The following is a 19,592-nucleotide window of genomic DNA, read 5'->3' as shown; positions in this document are numbered from 1 at the left end:
GTTATAATTCTGACCAATTTATTTCAGTTTTTTTTTCAGCATGGAATATGACTGTTGCCCAGTAGTTGCGCAGTTCAGTTCTTTTTATAGGATAGTCCAAAAAATGTATGTTAACCTTTTACAATGGTAAAGCAATTGTCAGAATTTCTGAATGACTTCAGAGGTACATGTAGTTTGTTTTAGAATTTTTCGGCAGTTAATCTTAAGTAACTTAGAATCTTGTACAAGTGTGCGCCTTCTTGTGTCTACAAACTAACTGCAACATCAGCCTGAACTTACATATTATGGAATCAAAACAGTTAATTTAAATAAGACTTTTTCCCTAATCATGTCAAATGAAGATTTGTATTATAAGCAATAAGGTTTTTGTTGCTTAAGTGTTCTAATTAAACTGAAGTCTTTTTATCTTTATCTTGTAAATGAAGACTAGTAATGGAAATAGAAGTCCCTGCACTACTAGATATTCTTCTTAGATGTACTATATCGTGCCCCATAGACAATTTGTCAGGATGTTCACTATACATAGTGGGTTTCCTCGATCACCATTGTATTTCGATCTTTTATTTTGTTTCTCTTTTTTTCTGTTTGGTGAAACAAAAATTGCAGAACGAATTCATTTCTCTTGAATAACTTTTTTGTAGTCATGTAAAATTGAAATGTTATTTGAATACAGTTTTTTTCCCTTAAACATAATGAGAATTTCCTCCAAATGCATTTAAAACTTTAAACTTTACAATTGCTTATCGACAAATTAATATTTCGAAAAAAATTTTAAACAAGTTTACAGATTTTTTTAACTCAAAGCGAAATAAAAATACGACTTACAATTTACGACATTTACTAGTTCGTCCAATAACAGAACTTATAATGACAGTCAAACCTATCTAAACCAATTCCATAAGATATTTGTTAAGGTTAACCAGGCTTAAAAAACAATTTAACTATCAGATACGAAGGACATCAAAGAGAGCCTAGTTTCGGTTTTACTGATATAAAGGACTTCAAAGAGAGTCTAGTTTCGGTTTCAATGTGATTCACTGTAAAATTGCTAAAAACGTGTAGTTGATCTAATCACACACCAGAACTTTAAATCTTTAAAATACGTCGTTTATCGAAAAGAATGAAATTTTCAGCAACTGTAAAAACTAGAATGACTGACGAAACTGTACCAATTAACTTAACTCAAAAGCAATTATCAACAGCTTCAACTTGATAAAAGTATTTTCTTTCGATTATATTTTGTTATAAAAAAAATCCTTAATAAAATATTTCTTACTTGTCACATAAGCGCTGGTTCCATCCTGATTGGCCTCTGTCTATAAAATTGATTGTTGAGGGTGGAAACAGCTCTATCGGCATCCTCTTGACTTCGGAACCCAACCATCGCAGCTGAACCTTGCATATCGTTTCCTATCTGAACCCTTACCGTTTCTTGGATAGGGTTGAATCCTTGAAAAAAGCTGAGCACTTCTCGTATGGATATTGTAAATGGCCAATTATCAGTTTTTACGTAGAAGGTACTTCTCCTTCCAAATTGGGGTCCACTGTTAAGTCGACCTGATGGCTGTTTTATCATTCTCAACATGTCGACCATTTCATTTTTCAAAATCGGTTTTACTCCTATAGCTTTCCCCATAAACACTTCACCATCTTTCTGTAAGGCCCTAGCGCAAACTGATTCCGAGCTAAATTCTGCAAAAGCTTCTCCTAGTGATTTCCCGTTGGAGTCTAGAACTAGATGCATCCCACGGTTGCCAAATTCCAATCCAGAAAAGAACGTGTACTGAAGATCCTGTACTGTCGTATATGGCGGTAGTCCCCGTAAATGAACACATGTGTAGTCGCATTTTGGGGCATCGCCACCTCCACTTGTACCATTTTTATCACCGACAGTACCAAATTTACTTTGCTCTTGTATGAGATTAGTTAATTCTTGTTGAGACGCTGGTTTAATATGAACAGTCTTACCAGCCAATTGTTTCATGTCCATCGCCAAAGCTCGATTATAATCAGTAACACTGTCAAATTTAATCATGGCCATCCCTGTAGGTCTTTTCTGTTGATCATGTTCCAAATACATAGCATTGCCATCTTCAGAAATTTTATAGTCTTTGAAAAATTTTTTCAATTCATCCATCGTAACAGAGTTCGCCCATCCTTTCACCTGCACTATATTGTCTTTTGGTGTTGGCTTTGGTGGAGATACTTTAGTATTGGTTTGTCCTTCTAACCGAGGTTTCTTAGCATCATCTTTTTTAGGAACGAACGAATCAATAGCTTTATCATATTCTTCTTGAGAACATGGTTTGACTTCTACAACATTATCATTCATTTTCCTTCCGTCTCGTTCTAAGGAGTCGAAGTACGCTTGTGAACTGCAAAAGTTAACGTAAGCTATCCCGGCGCGTCTTCCTTCATTATCATTTATCATTTTCAATCCATCCCAAGGTATCTCACAGCCTTGAAAGAATTTTCTAACATCTCGATATCCAGAATTCGGCACAAGATTTTTTACAATAATACATAGTGAAGGGGTTGACTGTCTGTATTGTCTCTTTAGTCCTTTAGGGTCGGCTGCGTCTATTTTACCGGCTGGACTTAAAGTAGGGTTTGGTCCTGCAAGAGGAGGGGTCTCTATGAGAGGAATTTTGGTTCTTGGTTCCCAATCATTTGCAGCTCTACGTGGTATCGGGGAGTTTTGCATATTCATTCCCTGTACTTGCAAAGGCGACATGCCTGGAGGAGCGGCACCTAATATTCCCGGTTGTTTCAGAAGATCCATTCCTCCGCTCGGCGGAGGTCTTACATTTGTAATTGAAGTGGCCATAAGAGGTCTTGGTTGAACGGATGTTGGTCCAGCTGACACATTCATTTGTTGTGTGGACACATATGTGTTAGGACCCTGAACATTATTTTGAGCCCTACTTGTTTCCAGAGGAGTCCTTATTGGCCTTTCTTGCGATGACGATGTAGTTGACGGTGGTGCTGAGGATGCTAAGTTGGTAACTGGTTTCCAATTAGACTTTGTGGAAGTAGTAACAGCAAGGGTTTTTACAGACGTAGTGACTGCTTGCGAAGAAATTGGGATGGACTGATGAGAAGCAGATTTTGCTGTGCTTGTTGTACTACTTGTTTTTGCAGGACTTTTACTGCTTTTCGAATCTGAATCTCTTCTAGAATCCCTTTCGTCCGGTCTTTTATCCCTACCAAATTCATCTTTCCTTTCTCGGTCTCTACTATCTCTGGGTGAGCGACGACTATCTCTATCATCTCTATACCGATCTCGGTCTCTATCTCTGTCATTCCTTGATCTATCATAATCTCTCAAACGATCATAATCCCTGGATCGCTCATAATCTCTAGATCTACTATCATAATCCCTTGACCTGTTGTAATCCCGATCTCGTCGGTCATCTCTTCTATCGTAGTCTGAACGTCTTCTATCTAGATCTGATCTACTTCTGTCGTCACGGCTGAAGCGATCAGAATCTCGCCTCCTTTCCCGACTGTCTCTGTCACGTCGATCGTCATCTCTAGATTTCGAATCGTCTTCACGGCCTCTACGACTATCTACATCTTGTTTAATATCTTTTTCGTTGCTTTTTTGACTTCGAGAATCAATATCTACAGGTTTGTCTATCCTTGTAGTAGGAGCTCGATCATCTTTTTTCTCAAGTTCTAGTGGCTTTTTGGTTTTACTGGCATCCTCTGTCTTGATTTCTTCTTTCTGTAATCGATTTCGCATATCAGGATCACCAACTAGCCCTGGCAGCAATGGTTGAGGCACTGTTGCAGTTGGACCACTTGAATGAAAGGGTGAATTCATTCTCGGAGTAGCTCCTGATGACGATTGATTATCTTCTCTATGAGATGGTCTCTGAAACCCATGTTGTCCCGGTGGAGGATGCCTCCCATCTAAAGGAGGTCTGGCTAATGGTGGTCTACTAGGAAACCTATGATCAAAGCCATGGGGACCTTGAGGACGCATAGGTGGACCATGCATGCTTCTAGGTAGAAAGTAATGGTCTTTTTCTAAATCCATAGGAGCTTCGCTTGTCAAACCTTCAGAAGGAGGGAATGGTGGCCTCCCTCCTCTATTGTCATGCTGCTCACGTGTTCGGTCCCCATAACTTATTGGTGGTCTGCCAGGAGGAAACCCTCCAGGTTGAGGCCTGCTGAATGGAGGACGTTCATATGGTCTTCCTTGTGGGAGGGGTCTTTCACCAAAAAAAGGTACTCTATCCTCAAGATTTGATGGCCTTTCTGGAAATTCATGTAAATCCCTGTCAATTCTGTCTTTGGAAGGTGGCCTCTCATACACATGGGGTGGTGGCCTATCATACTGATCATGCAATGGTGGTCTCTCGAACTGATCTTGGGTTGGTTGTCTTTCATAGTGCTGTGGAGGAGGTCTGTCAAAAGGATCTCGTCTATTTGGTAGATCATGTTGAGTTTGCCTCTCATACAACTCTGGAGGGGGTCTTTCCAACTGATCTAAACCACTTCTCTTACTTAACTGTTCATCAGGTACTCCAGGTTGGCCATATTGTCCACGATTTGGGTTTCTATCATACTGATCTTGTGATGGCCTATCATGTGGCTCAAACTGTGATGCCGTCTCTTTGGTATCTCTTTCATGATGTGGTGGTGCCCTCAGATCTTGCATAGGAGGTCTATTCAAATTTGGTGCTGGTTGATAAGGATCATGTGCTTGTATGCGATTATCCATATCGGCTCCTGGATATCTTTTATCAACACCTAAATTCTCATCTGGCATTTTCATGCTTTCACTGGGAGTGGCTAATAATCCTGAAGGCCTTGGATTCCAATCTGGCGGAGGACCTTGCCCAGGTCTTGGTGGTGGGCCATTTCTTGGCAAAGACGTTGATCTAGTATCAAACTGGTCATAGGGTCTGTTTCTATCAGTATAGGGCAAATTCCCATGAGGAGGAGGATATCTTTCCTGTTCATCAAACCCTGATCTACTTTCAGCTGCAGGTGGTCTACCATCATAACTTTTGTCTTCATGGCCTCCAGGTGGAATGTGTCTAGGTGGCACATATCTTCCCTGATCAGCTGGAGGTCCACCTGGTCTAGATGCTACAGCATCCCAAGGAGGTCGTTCATTAGGACGTTGTCCTGAAGGAGGCCCTGATTCCCATGCTCCTTTTAGCTGGGGATCAACTGGAGGCTGGTGCAGATTTCTTTGAGGATCCCATAGTTGGCTGCTATTATTCTGATGTCTAGGATCTGAAGACGTTGGTGGAAAGTTGTCAGGATAAATTTCTCTTGGGTGTCTGGAATCAGGAGGGAGTCTTTCAGGATATCTCTCTCTTGGTGGTCTATCTGGTTGAATGTTTTCTGGAGGTGGATATGTATCAAACGGTCCATCTCTTTGTAGAGGAGGTCTATCGTAAGTATCCCTTGGCCGAATTCGATCAGTCATGAAGCTTGACTGTGATTCCTGGGAATGTGAGCTATATCGATCAAAGTCACCATTATGTGATGGATTGACAGGTTCTCTGGGAGGATTTCGTCTGTCATCAAGTGGCCAATACCCTGCTTTTGGCATGTCGTCTCTTTGAAAAGGGGATTGATTATGTAGTGGCATTTGTTGCTGTTGACCAGTTTCTGGATAACCAGGAGCCTGAGTTAGTTGTTGTCTGTCATTTTCCTGACTAGGTGTTATGTTAACTTGCTGAGTAGGTGGTTTGCCATATTCTTCTGGTGGTCTACTATATTCTCTATTGAACTCTCCACTTCTTTCTTGTGTTGGATAACCTTGTTGATCATGTCTAGAATACTCATTTGTAGCATAAGGCTGTGAGGGTGTATTTTGTGGCTGTGAAGGAGGCTGCTGCTCAGCAGGTGGCTGAACACTCTGATTTCTAGCCTCTCCTATAACATTCTGCATTTCTGTCTTGCTGCTGAGATATAATTGTACAGCATTAGTATCTATATATCCATTATTAAGCATCATGGCTTTTCTTGCATCTTCATCACTTACAAAAGCAATGAAAGCATCTCCTTTCTCTCCACCAATTATATGAACACCTCCAGGAGGGATATTCAGGCCCTTAAAGAACTGTCTTATGTCCATTGCACTTGCAGACCATGGTAATCCTTGAAGTCTAATGATCACTGACATTTTGATCCCTGTAATGTTAACATTACTGGTGTAAGTTTTGACTCATCAGTATGCATAGCATTATGAGTTCATAATATAGTACGTTAAGTTTTCACTTCAAGGAAGTCTCTACATTTTTTAAATATAGAACGAATAAGGCTTCATGTATAATTATTTTTTAAATATAGCTAAAAATCACATATTATGGTCCAGATTGAAAATTTAGATATATGTACAAAGTAAGATTTAGCACGTCAAAGGACTCTTTAGAATTAAAATTTGTTGAAATCAATTAAATTTTTAACAATCTGAACCCTTTGGACCCATATGTAGACAAAATTGAAAATAGGATGTAAACAGAGAACAAGATCATAAATAAAATTCTCCCAAATCATATTAATCAATGGAATATTAAATCATGTTTAGGTCTCACTAAATACTTCAATAAAAATTTACACTATTTAACATGTTAAAAGAAGAAAAAAATGTGAGCAATGTTCAATAACTTGATACCCATCTCCCATTTGCTAACATGTACCTTTTAACTTCCATATTGATTTGGATCAAAATCTAAAATAAGAGGTGCACAATGGTAATTAGTACTAATAAAGATTCATTGAAAGTTTCATTCAAATCCATTCAGTGGTGTAGGAGGAATAATGGATAAGAGATATTTCCCATCCCAGGCCCCAATATTTACAAATGACAATTTCCATGTTTTGCTATGTGAAACCCAAAAATTGATTCTGATCAAATTTAAATTAGGTGCACAATGGGAACATGAAATAAAGATTCTGTGAAAGTTACATTAAAAAACTATTCCAACATAGTACTTATCCTATACTGTAATTACACTAAAAAATAATTAACTTCAGCTGAAGAAGACAATTTCCTTGATTTTCGAAAACAAGACACTTTTTATCAATTAGAATTTTTCTGCCAATTTTACTTGGTTAAAACACTGCTCTTCAACTCCTGTTTATTTACCATAAAATATTAGTTATAGGAAGTTTCGACTGATAAGTGTGTTAAATGGACAATGCTTAACACATTTAATGTTTCTTGACACATTACTGCAAGAATTAAATGTAAATTTATAACTGAACATCTTTAAAAGCTAAAAAGAAGTCCCTCTTTGATAATTAGATCTTAGTTTTATTTGCAGACATAATAAAATATTTTTTAAATGAATAAGTGCCGAAAAAATTATTTACTTGTTATCAAAGAGATATCAAATGGAATTAGATTTGAACTACTTTTTTGTGTAGTATACTGAAATAGTAGGGATGAACCAGTGGCTTAGGGTATTTTCATCCTGAAGGATCAAAACCCAAAAATTGTCTTCCTTTTGCGGTAAGGATTTTAAGGGGATTCATTCACTTCTACTTTTATTATCTGTACATCTGGAAAATACTTGTTTGAGGCTCTTTTTGGGGCCCCTCATTCCTTATCAGTTCGTCATAACAATCAAAATCAATCCCAGCAATCATTTTGAGGTATGGCATTTTGTACAATTTCAAAGAAATTAATATATTTGTACTCAACTTATTGTCCCAACATAATGAGAATGTTTGTTTCTGGTCCCTTTATGTCTAAACTTAATTAAAGGTTCAAGTAATAACCCTCCTCCCAATCAATCCCAGCCTTACTTTGGTAGTATACATGACACATTATGGTACGACTTCAAAGAGGAACATTCATCTTTCAGTCAATTAATTGTCAAGACATAAAGAAGATGCCTGTTTCTGGCCCCGATTTTCTAAATGGTTTAAGTCAAAACCCAGTCTTCCTTTTGTGGTATTACACCTCGTGAAACCAAATCAGTTCACATTTTATCAAGTTATTGTCCAGCATTATATCTTTTCACATACTTAGTTAGGTAAATATACATTTCTATGCAGCACAGCAGCCATAATTTTACCATACATTCCTTACCAGTATTGTTACTTCTGTATCTGTACTTTGCTTTCTTTTTAACCTTGTTGAATACTGGGTGCTAGATTTATAAATACTTCCTTTATGATTCCCACTGCTTTGCTGGAAATAAATGCAACGAAAAAATTACTACATGTATTTTGTACAAGACTAAGCCTTAAAGGGGTACATTTAATATATCAGTTAGTAAAAATTTTAGCTTACTGATTAAAAAGACTTATTGCCATATTTTTATGCTAATATGATGATTGAAGCTTGACAAGAAGGATTTACAATCAAATACATCACTGAGTACATTGTATTGTTTTTTACAATTTTTAATTCAAGGGTTATTCTTGAGAAATTTGAGTTTGGAGGGTATTTTTTTTGTTCTGGACATATTGGCTAATAGCTTCAAAAACCAAAATATTTTGTTGAAAGTTGTCTTGATACACAACACTTTCATGGTTGGATTTTTAATGTTCTCCTACAAAGAAAAATGTAATGAAATCAGGTATTTTTATCCACAAATTTGGCAGATTTACCACATTTTGGCTGTATTTTGCACTAAGGTTTCCATATTATGAAAAAGGGATTTGTTGGTGAGGTATGCAGACATTCACATGTATATTATCCAATTTCCATGTTCATTTAAGTTTATTTTCTAGGGGGGACTCTGATGTAAACAGAACATATTACTCCTTTGGTGAGTATTTTTTGCAAAGTTCATGGTTTAAAACACATTTCATTTCAGTTGCTGCTGAAACATAAAATTCTGTGCTTGTGCTGAAAAAATATTTGTGTATCCAACAGCAAATTTCATTTAACTATTTACTCTGTCCCCCCACCCTTTCCAGGATAAAAATGATTGGTGCCTGCAGTAATGGAGGAAACATTTTTTTCATATATTTTATTTAGCCCATATTAAAAAAAAAAAGATCCAATGCCTCCCTTGCAAATAAAACTTCATTTTTTTAAGAACCAAGCAAAATTTTTCAAATATTGATTTTTTCAAGGGTAAATTTTCCTAAGTACTGTCTTAAATATGCAATCATCATCTTCATTCTCTTTTGCAGTGATATTATTTTTTGTTTTTAAAAGCTTTAATGTCTCTGATTCTTGCTCAGTACAATACCCTCCTACCTCATTATGCAAAATAATATTTATTAAAATTAACAATGCCATTGTTGTTCCATTCTGTCCAACATGCAGTGACCCATGGGAACAATTAGTAATTCTAGTTATAAGATTGTAGTATCTTTTTCCCCAGGAATTTTGTGTCAGGATGATTTGATCACAAAGTCTCCTTGCTACTTAATGTTTTAAGGAATCAAACATTTTAGAGAGGGCATTGTTTTTCATTTTATGGGGATTCTTCTAAAACACTGTTGAATACAAAATAAGAATCAGGTATGTGAATGCTAATGCCATGCAAGATATAATGCATTCTGAAGAGAGATTACTGACTACTAGCCAAGTTTGAATATCCCATCATCTTTTGTGAATTTAAATCTTCTTGAATTTCAAACTTGGGTGTGACATGCAAGTTTTCATAGCCCCAGGATGAAAATGTACTGATCATCTAGGCTTCATTTCAATACACATATTTTTTTCAAGTATTAAAAATCAACATAAACTTTGCAGGAAATCCAGAATCATTCAAACTTTCATTGAATTCTGTCTAGTAGTTCCTGAGATTTTTTAAAATAAAAGCCTAAAAATAGCAAAAAAGTCCAAAATGGGCAATTATTCCAACGACTCAATATTCATATTTTCATGAAAATTTGACCAGATAGATTAACCCCAAGTTAAAATTTGTCTAAACCTAATGGTTTCAGAGATATACATGAAAAAATGTTTTTTGACCCTATGTTCTATTTTTAGTAACTACTGCCATGCAACATATCACCTTTTCTGATAAGACAAATAGTTACAGCCCAGACATGAATTTGTATGCACAACTCATTAGTCTGACCTTGAGGTCAAAGTTCATCCATCAACCATGGTATGCGACACATTGTCTTGAACTGATGTACCCTCATGCCAAATATCAAATACCTAGACCAAAAGAAAACAATGTTATACCCCAGACATGAATCTGTATTGCAGTCATAATTTGACCTTGAGATCAAAGGTCATCAACCATGGCATGTGGCACATCATCTTTAGGCATAATACCACTATTAAGGGGAACCAGTCCTCTGCACATACCAGAAAGTAGTCCATAATAAACAAATTAGTTCCTACGATGCATTGTATATTTTTGTGATTTAGCCACTATATGCAAAGCTTATCATGCCAGGTACACACTCAATACAAGTTTTTAACTCAGATATATAGGGGGAAAAATTGAGTCTAGATCTTAAGCCAATTGATTTGTCAAATTTCCAAAAACAAAAGTATTATTTTTCAGTTCCTGTCTACTTTCACTTCATCATTCTTTTCGTAGAAGACATTAAAGGTATGCTGCAATTTTTAGGAGAGAGTCTTTAAAAGGTGCCCTCTATGATAAAACCTGTTAAAGTTCATTTTAACAAACTTTTAAAAGAGTAATCAAGGGAACTAATGTTATAGTGGTAATCAAAAGAATGTAATCCAGGGTCAAAGACCAGACATGGAAAACAGACATACACAACAAAGAACATAAAGTAACTAAAATCATACATACAATGTAACAAAAGCAGACGAGCAACTCGGACTCCACTGAAGACATGGAGCATGGACCAGGTGCACCGGTAGGGTAAGCGTCCTCTGCTTTTCTAGAAACACCTGCGGAGTTGCTAATAAAAAATCAAGTCCGGGGTAGACAAACGATGACCTGTTGAATAAATCAGTTTTCATGGTTCAGATGGATACACCATAACGATCCACAAGTTCATGATGACAACCATAAAACTTCTGTAGTGATGACTTCAATCTTGTAGCAACATAACCCTGTTCCAGAAAACTATTTGTTAGAGATCTAGCATGATACAAAAAGTCTGTGTAGTTTCGGCAAGCTCTGGCATAACATTTGAGTTGTGATATGAACATTCCATAGGCAGGTGCTGAAGAGATGTTGCCACAGATGAAAGGAAAGTTGACAATTTTGAAAGAAAAGGCGTCACGTTTGTTGAAAAGTTTGGTCAATAGTTTTCCTTTACCATCGATTTCTAGGTGTAGGTCAAGATATGAGGCTGACTTCACAGTGTCTGTAGTATCCTTTATCTCAAGTTCTTTGGGGTAGATGTGATCAAATCCCTGAAATTAGGATTATTTAAAGATAACATGTCATCTATATAGCGGAAACTGAGATTAAAGGATCTAGCCAAACGACATTCTTTCTTTCGGATCAGATCAGCTATAAAGTCAGCCTCATCAGAGTGAAGGAATAGGTCAGCAAGTAAAGGGGCACAATTTGTTCTCACTGGAATGCTGACCATTTGTTGAAAAACATGTCCACCACACTGGACAAACATGTTGTCGATTAAACATTCCAGCATTTTGTAAAAACACAAGATTCAGATCTTGAAAAATGCTCAATTCAACATGCAAAGTAATGGGACTTAAATTAGTGGTTTTAAAACTTTATCTGGCCCCAGCCCTTTAATTATTGATCCCACAAGGTTCTATACATTTTTGGTTGTAACTAGGACCATATAATTCATCTGGATGGAAGGCACCACTCAAATCGACAGTGATAGACTTCCAGCATTCCAGTTAATACATCAAGGTAGTATATGTGATTCCATTATTTTGGTATTTTTGTAACCCTGAGAAAGGTTTAACAAGCCAAGCAAACAAATAACCAAGAAACTGGCAGTTTTCACTTTCCAAAGATATAAGTATATCTTTAATTCAAGTACTTCCTGTCATTGTGAAGTCTGATACACTTCAGTCTAGGTGAAGATATTTGTGCACTAATTCCAATAAGCAGTTACCAAATTGTGACTGTGTAATACTACTTTTTGTCTTGACTCAGTTCAAAGTTCATTAGAGGTATTGGGCCAGCAGATCTACCCTCATGCCAAATATTAAAAGCCTACACCAAGAGACAACTAAGTTACAGCCCTGACACAATTTTTTTCTTGCAGACAGACTGGTTACTACAGTGTGTCCTCCACATCTTACATCTGGCAGGGTTTGTACCTCCCTAGCCCTCCTTCACAAAAACCTGTAGATGGCTTGGCATACCAGAACAATGAATTCTATGTCTCTGTTAACAACCTTACACTTCCCTTGACTAAATGACAACCAATTAATCAAATTCTTTAGGTAGACTTTAGATTTAGACCTTCAATTATATTCAATGGGTATTTACATCTAAGTCAATAGAAATTTTTATATCTTCTATTGAACTGTCACTACCGAAGGCAGTTCATCCAAAGAACATGATCAAGGAAAGATCAACACTATACCTTGAATTATATGAGGCATGTGAAGTTGAATATATATATTGGTATTTTGTACTATTTTACACCAAATAGGATTTATTGTTCCCCATAGTTTAACTAAGCTCTCAGATGTAAGTAACTTTTTTGTTTTTGTTAAGGTACGAAACTAGTAAATATCATTACTAAGTCAGACTGAAATCTGGCTTCTAGTGCTTTTAAGTACAAAGGTTTAATTTGTATTAATTACCATTATGAGGACTTTGTCCTCTACTATCATTGTATGTACTATAAAATCTAGGCCTAAATAATTGGGTTTTTTTTAATTACAAAGGATACTCTATGTCAATATGAAGTACTGGCACAGGTTTAACAAGAAATTAGACAGTTTTTTTATACTTTAACTTACCATGATTATTTTAATTTAGGGGACAACCATTTTATTCTAAGGGGGGGTGGTAAATTTTGTGGGGTTTTGATATTGCGGGTCAGAAAATAAGAATTCACTGCATGTGTTATTTGCACAAGGGTCATAAATTATTTATTTTCTAGGAGGTGAAGGCCTAAATAAGTATTTACTTTTATGGGTCAGATTATTTATTTACAAAAACTGCCAGACCCTCCCCTGAGAATCAAGTGGTTGTCCGTCCCCTTAGGGTATGTCATGATTTTTTAGGGGGGTGGGGTGGAGTGTGCAAGGATCAAATTCGCAGTAAAAAGGCAGGAAGATGCTGAACAACTGGTCAAATCTAGGGCACAAAATTAGCTCCCATCCCATCCAACTTTTTTCTTGTAGTCAATAGTAATAGAGAGGTAGATCAAGAATTTTAAGGTTGTGGGGATGCTTTGCGTAACTTAAAAAAATCCAGAACCTTTTCTTACAGCTAATATTTACATGGTTTTAACATTTGTATTCATGCCATAACCATTTATTGTAAATGAGTTTGCACAAATAAATAATGTCTATTGACATCTACAGTGATTGTCCACAAAGCCAGTCTACAGCACAACTTAGTAACTCTACTACTCTCCACTTCGCCTCTTCTCAGACCACTTGAACTTTTGCCATATAAATCTTATCTTATATTGTTCTTGGTGTTTGCACATCAGGATACAAGGAATCTTTTTAACTAAGAGTATTAAGGTTTTTTATAGTGAGGATGTTTTGTTCAGGTAACCATCTTATTACAGAGATATGTGAAAAATAAGTGTAATATGTAAAGATGTACAGCTAATGTGAAAACTTGACATTACCGGATATCTTAAATGTTCTTTTCCTTATTCACTCTGTTGCTTCTGTAGTTTTCTTAGTTTTCTGACTTCCTTGCAAGGAATCTGGCAATAACTGAAAAGAAACTATATTATTAAGCATACTATACTGAACAACAACTTTCCAACAAAACACAAGTCTTTGGAATCTTACACACACTGTGGATAATCAAAATGTATGGCATGTCATGAGTAATAAGTTCAAGTAAAAATTTATACTGAATTTATAAAACAAATGTGAATGTCTAACAACACATTTATTTTCATGTAAGATATCCCATATATCGTATTAGTTATCTTATACATAAATATATTTTATATACATTTGAATATAAGATGTCTTGAATATTATATAAGATATCTTATATAAGATATTTGAAATATATCTAAATTACGGAATAAATATGAAAAGTGGCCTGCCATATGGTTATGTTACACTAAAAAGCATTTTTCATTATACATTTGGATGTGCAGTTTGACTTGCATTAATTAGCATTGCTCAAATAAAATTATCAGAAGTTTGTGAAATTCTGAACTAGTCTGAGACCCATTATTATCAATAGTCTCTCCTCTTACATGTACATTTGCAATGCATACAGATTAAGTTCATTTTTTTTTTAATATGTATAATTCTTTTTTCTGGAGGTACATGTATAAAGATTATCTCTTTGTCCTTATTTTAGTCTTTAATATGTTGAATTTGCAAGGTTGCAATCCCATGTTTACAAGATAGTTTTAGAACTTTATATGTCTGACAAAGAGCAATGCATCAACTCAATCAAAGTGCTATTAGCACATGTTAGCACTAGAGGTTTTTGATTCTAGCAAAAATTGTAGCATGAAAAAACTTTGGATTACATGATATAAAATAAAACTGTATTCATACATTTGTATTCCAATATTGTTTATTCCTCTTACTGTAGAAATTGAATGTTAATCTTTACTACAGCAGTACTGATTTTTTTTTTGTTACTATTAAACAGTATTTTAAATTCACACAAATTTACAAAATTTGTTCCATTTCAACTTTTTCCCAAATTTTTTTTTAATCTGTACAAAAGTTAATTTGCATTTACATTCAGAAACTATTTGCAGTAAATGCTAATCCTACACTATAATTATACTCAAATAAACTCAATTTTCCCTTAAAAATAATGTTCATGATGAACATCAGATATTCCAATACTAGACACATTTTATCAATTTGAATTTTGCTGCCAATTTTACTTGGTTAAAATCACTACTCTTTACTTCCCATTTATTACTCATAAATTATAATGATAAGATGAAGATTTGACTAATTAGCATGTTGCTCAGAACATGCTTAACACATTTAATGTAGCTCGACACATTTCTGCAAGTACTAAATGCCTTCAATGAATTTTATTACTAAATATCCTTCAATGCAAAAAATTAGTCCCTCAAATGTTTAGTTGACTTGATGACTCAATTTTAATTTTATTTTGTTGAAATAATAGAATATTATTGAGCTGAATAATTGCCAGAAGCATATTTACTGGTAATATGATATAAAAGAAATCACATCTGCACTATGTTTTATGTAGAGTTCAGATATACATGTAGTAGGAAAGTTCCAGGCAAGGGTATTTTGATCCTGAAGGATCAAAAACCCAAGAAGTATGGTGAACTACAACAATACCTACATCGAGTTTGATTTTGTGTGTTCTATGTACTGAAAAGAATTTGACTGGTACAATGAGACTTGGAATTTTGCTAGAGGAAATTGTCTGTAATCATACAAGTATTTTACTGTGAGCAAAAGAGTTTTGTCAGTGTTATCATTCTCTTTCTGGCTTTAGCTCAGACGAGTCTACCAGATATTGTCAATAGGAATATCCTTCCCTGCAATGTTATAGCTGAAATGGTGATAGTAATATAGAATATTCATTTTTGAAACTACAAATGTAGCTGTATATTGGGCAAGGCTGTAGGATGAGCCTATCTCATGAACGTGTACATGTATGGCAAATTATACAGTCCATTGTTTTTATTGGTAGTTTTTATGTTACACTAACACTTGAAAAATTTTGAGTGTTTTCTCAGCAGACACAAGTTTTGAGTCGTTGTAAATACCAGAGCCAATATTAAAGACCTGGGCTATATCTAGAGAGAGAATATTGAGCAAAACCTTCTTGTTCTCTGTGCCCACTTCTCCTACTTTGTCAGGGACAAATTTTTTTAACAGGTTATTAAGACAAAAATTGACATCTAGATTATTTCAGTTGTGTAGACAAAAGAAACTTACTAAAGATCCAAATAATCTACATGTACTATATACATGAACTATTAAAGAGTGTGACAATTAACAAATCTTGTACTGATAGCATGTGACTATTTCTTTGTTGATTCTATGCTTTAAAGAAATCTGGAAGGATGAAGTAAGTTCAGACAAATTTAAATTCCAACCTAGCATGATAAGTCATTTATTATGCAAATTTTCTATACTGATCAACAATAACTTAATAAAAATCCTGTTTGTTTTTTTGTTTTTGTTTGGGTGGTTTTTTTTGTACTGACTTTCTGGAGAAAGTTCTATTCAGTTGAATTACCAATGAACAATTCTAATTTCTTCCTACTGATATCTATATGAATTTGCCTAAATGTTTTGTTGGTTTGTTTGTTTGGGTTTAACGCCCGAGCAGCAATATTTCAGCCATATTCAGCCTAAATGTTAAAAAGGGTGTCCATGCAAAACCAGGCAGTGGTTGGCACGTGATAAATTTTGTTTTTAAAAAAACTTCCACCCATTTCATATCACAAATGCATCCTTTCTCAAAGTTGAATGTTGGTTTAGGATTAACTGTAACAATAAAATAGAAAAAAAAATAACATAGAAAGCATTGAAATTCGTCGAAAAAGGGAGATAACTCTTTAATTTGGGCAAAATTTTATTGCTTTGATAGAAAACTTTCAAATCATTTTCTGAGCCATCCATTGTCGATTTAAAACAAACTTTAAACATTTTGATGTACAAATGGTTTATCCATTACATTGGAACAAAAAAAATTACTGGGAGAAAATTTACCCAGTGCCACCCATATCTCTGGATCTGTCTGATTTTTACATAGACCATCTCTTTGTAGTCTTACATATAGTGTTACCATCTCATAAGCAAGGTAATGATTCTTTTTTTATTTTTAATGTAATACACCCAGTGATTGGGATTATAGAGGGACTGTGTGCTTATTATCTTTTTCCTGCAGGAAATGTCCCATAAAAATCAGAAATTTTTACAAAGAATGCTAATGAATGGTTTGCAATTGCTTATTATAATCTCATTAAGAAATACCAAAGCATTGTGGTGATGTAATGATAACATTAACTGGTTATCAATAACATTAAGTTATTACAGTGATTCTTTTTTATGATCAGATTTGCATCACAATTTTCATGGATACAGGTCACATTTGTTGTTATTCATACCTTTGTATGTACATTTGCATTTTAAGCTCCACAATCAAACCTTAGGTATTAATAATTTTCTTCAGAACTATTTACTCTACCAACGTCAGTTCTTCTGGTAGAGCAACATGTAAAACAGTTGCTATCCTGCAGTTTTCAGTTGTTTAAGCAGTTTCAGTGTCAATTTCCTGACCATAACTTATGCACAATGAAAATGTATATTTTATTCCCAGTTCATAGTAGCTGGGAAACAATATCAAACAACAACTTTACCAAATTTTTAAATCAGTTCACAAAAGTTGTACTTAATTCAGCATTCTAGTAAATTAAAATAAACTGTTACATATCTTATATTGCATCATGATAATGATTAATTTAGTCAACTTATGATGTTTTCAAAATTGAAGTATCAATAGTTCACATAAGTATAATAGGGAATTGTAAAATGCTTTTTACATAAATTTGTGTAGACTCCATTTATTGTAGTATTTAAATTATAATAATAAAAGAATATCTCCTGTTGATAGGACATCTCTTTTTAGGGTCACTTCTACAGTACGTTTTTTTCGACACGGTATAGTTTTGCTTTTTACCCTCTGACCTTAAAGACCCTCTTCTATGGAAACTCCAGTCACCTGATCACCATTCTGTTTCCCGATTGCCCAAATACTGATAACTTAGTGGCGTTAGAAAAAAAAAGATATAGAAAATTATGTGTTATGTGTCAATGCAGAAAATAACAAAATTTTACTGCATCGGCTATCTTTTTTAAAGATAGTACTTCTTTCAATTATCAATGTCTCCTTTGCATATGACAATTTTCACTTCTGCTTATCTTAACCTCTTAAACAATTTCTTGTAAGTTATGATACGTAAGTACAATAGACTGCAGATTAAAGATATATTTGATTATATTGGAGTTTCTATGTTATCGTCTGTATACCATCTTTCTACAACAGTTTATGAGAGTGAAGAATATGCAAATATAGAGTTGAAATGTATTTATAGTGACTAAATTAGTAATTGATTTTTTTTTAATCACTGCACTGTCGTGTTATAAATCTTCTCTCATTAAGTTATAAGATTCATGTACTAAGTATGATTTCTTTAATTTCTAAAAATCTGCTGCTTTTTTTTTGTGAGCCTATATTTGAATGCTTCAACTTCAATCTTTTCTTTTGTCCTTTAAATGCACGAATTATCTGAAGCCTTTTTGTTTTCTCACTTCACAATTAAATCTTTCACTGATTAATTTTCAGTTGTATTTAAGGCTTACATTTGTATACTTGTATGAGCCTTCATTGTCCCTTCTCTTTACCATCCTTTGAATTGTTACAAAATTAGACAAACAATAGAATTTAGCTGTACAAAGATTTTAAAGTAACTGGACATTGCACTAAAAAATGTTTTAACTATAATTGACTTGTGAAAGTTTTTCTTAGACTACAAGTGTACATGTATTATTTGTGCAATTGGTGGACTTAGAGAATCCTTTAAAATAGTTTACAAGAGATTATCTCCCTACAGTAGCATTGGAGCAAACCAGGTATGTCTAATGATATCAAGTTTGTGGTATATGTAGTTTCACTTTCAGTCTAAGCAATTGTAGAAATATTTAGTTTGAATGTAAAAATCCTTGTATTGATTTAATTAGAAGTATTTGATGAAAACAGTCCAACTTGTGTATATTTATGAGTTTCTTCCTTTGTTCAGTGATTTCAGATCAATAACTATTTATGTTAGATTCTATTTCAAAACAACTGAGTTGAAACCACGCACTCCAAAATTTGGGATCACTCTTTTCCCGTTAACATATTTTTCAGGTTCCATATCTGATCGTGGAAGCAAGCTCCTGTGCCTAAATGTCTAAAATCCTCAATGACATAGATGATAACTACCTGGTAGACACAGATGATGTCCCCTCACTATTGACACTTGTGCAATGCAATTAATTAACAACTTTTCACTGAGCTGCTACATGTAAGTATATTTTCTTTCAATTCTCCCAAAACATCTGCATGTGCACCTAGAAGAACACATTCAGAATTACAGATAAAAATATTTTTAAAGGGTTTATACTGAAACAAGAGGCTCAAGAGAGCCTGACTCATTCACCTGGTTAACCATTGGCTTATTTGAAAAACTTGAGGAATGAAACAGGCTATGTAAAAATTAACTGAATTGTCAGATGCAGGAAATGCTTTTATTAGCATTTTTAAGACCTGAACCAGAATCTTGCAAAAGGCAACAGTTTTTGAATTATTTTCAAAAAACTATCTTCCGTTTTTAGTATAGGAAGTCATATCTATTCATAGATTAAAAATCACAAGTCGTTTCGAGCAAAATACACTAAAGAAACAATAAGCTTATTTTCACTAAATGATCTTAAAAGGTTTTAGAGAAGATTTACAAAATTGTATTTTTTTTTAAGAATTGTTTCAAGAGCTGTAACTCCTTCATCAGTAGACAAATCATTTTGAAAATTTCAG

The 19,592-nt window shown here is 34.5% G+C and overlaps 1 protein-coding gene across 3 annotated transcripts in view; it reads right to left on the bottom strand.

Moving 5' to 3' along the window:
* The window catches only part of LOC148615928 (uncharacterized), a 49,139-nt gene that overhangs the window by 22,140 nt on the left and 7,407 nt on the right, over positions 1-19,592 (bottom strand). For 2 of the 3 annotated variants that reach the window (XM_088582566.1, XM_088582567.1), the window contains exons 2-4: positions 13,666-13,756; positions 8,063-8,164; positions 1,277-6,156 (exon numbers count right to left, since the gene is read on the bottom strand). In XM_088582566.1, coding sequence (XP_088438692.1) covers positions 1,280-6,148 — 4,869 coding nt within the window. In that variant the 5' untranslated portion in view covers positions 6,149-6,156; positions 8,063-8,164; positions 13,666-13,756 and the 3' untranslated portion in view covers positions 1,277-1,279. Of the gene's footprint in view, positions 1-1,276; positions 6,157-8,062; positions 8,165-10,016; positions 10,100-13,665; positions 13,757-19,592 lie in introns of all 3 variants that reach the window. The other variant, XM_088582568.1, reaches the window with a different exon arrangement.

This window comes from Perna viridis, chromosome 5, assembly GCF_037379345.1.
Source record: "Perna viridis isolate PV_CMFRI_1.1 ecotype Kerala chromosome 5, ASM3737934v1, whole genome shotgun sequence".
Classification (NCBI taxonomy): Eukaryota; Metazoa; Mollusca; class Bivalvia; order Mytilida; family Mytilidae; genus Perna; species Perna viridis.
Note: the sequence above shows the minus strand (reverse complement) of the source record. Positions and strands in the feature narration are given on the sequence as shown.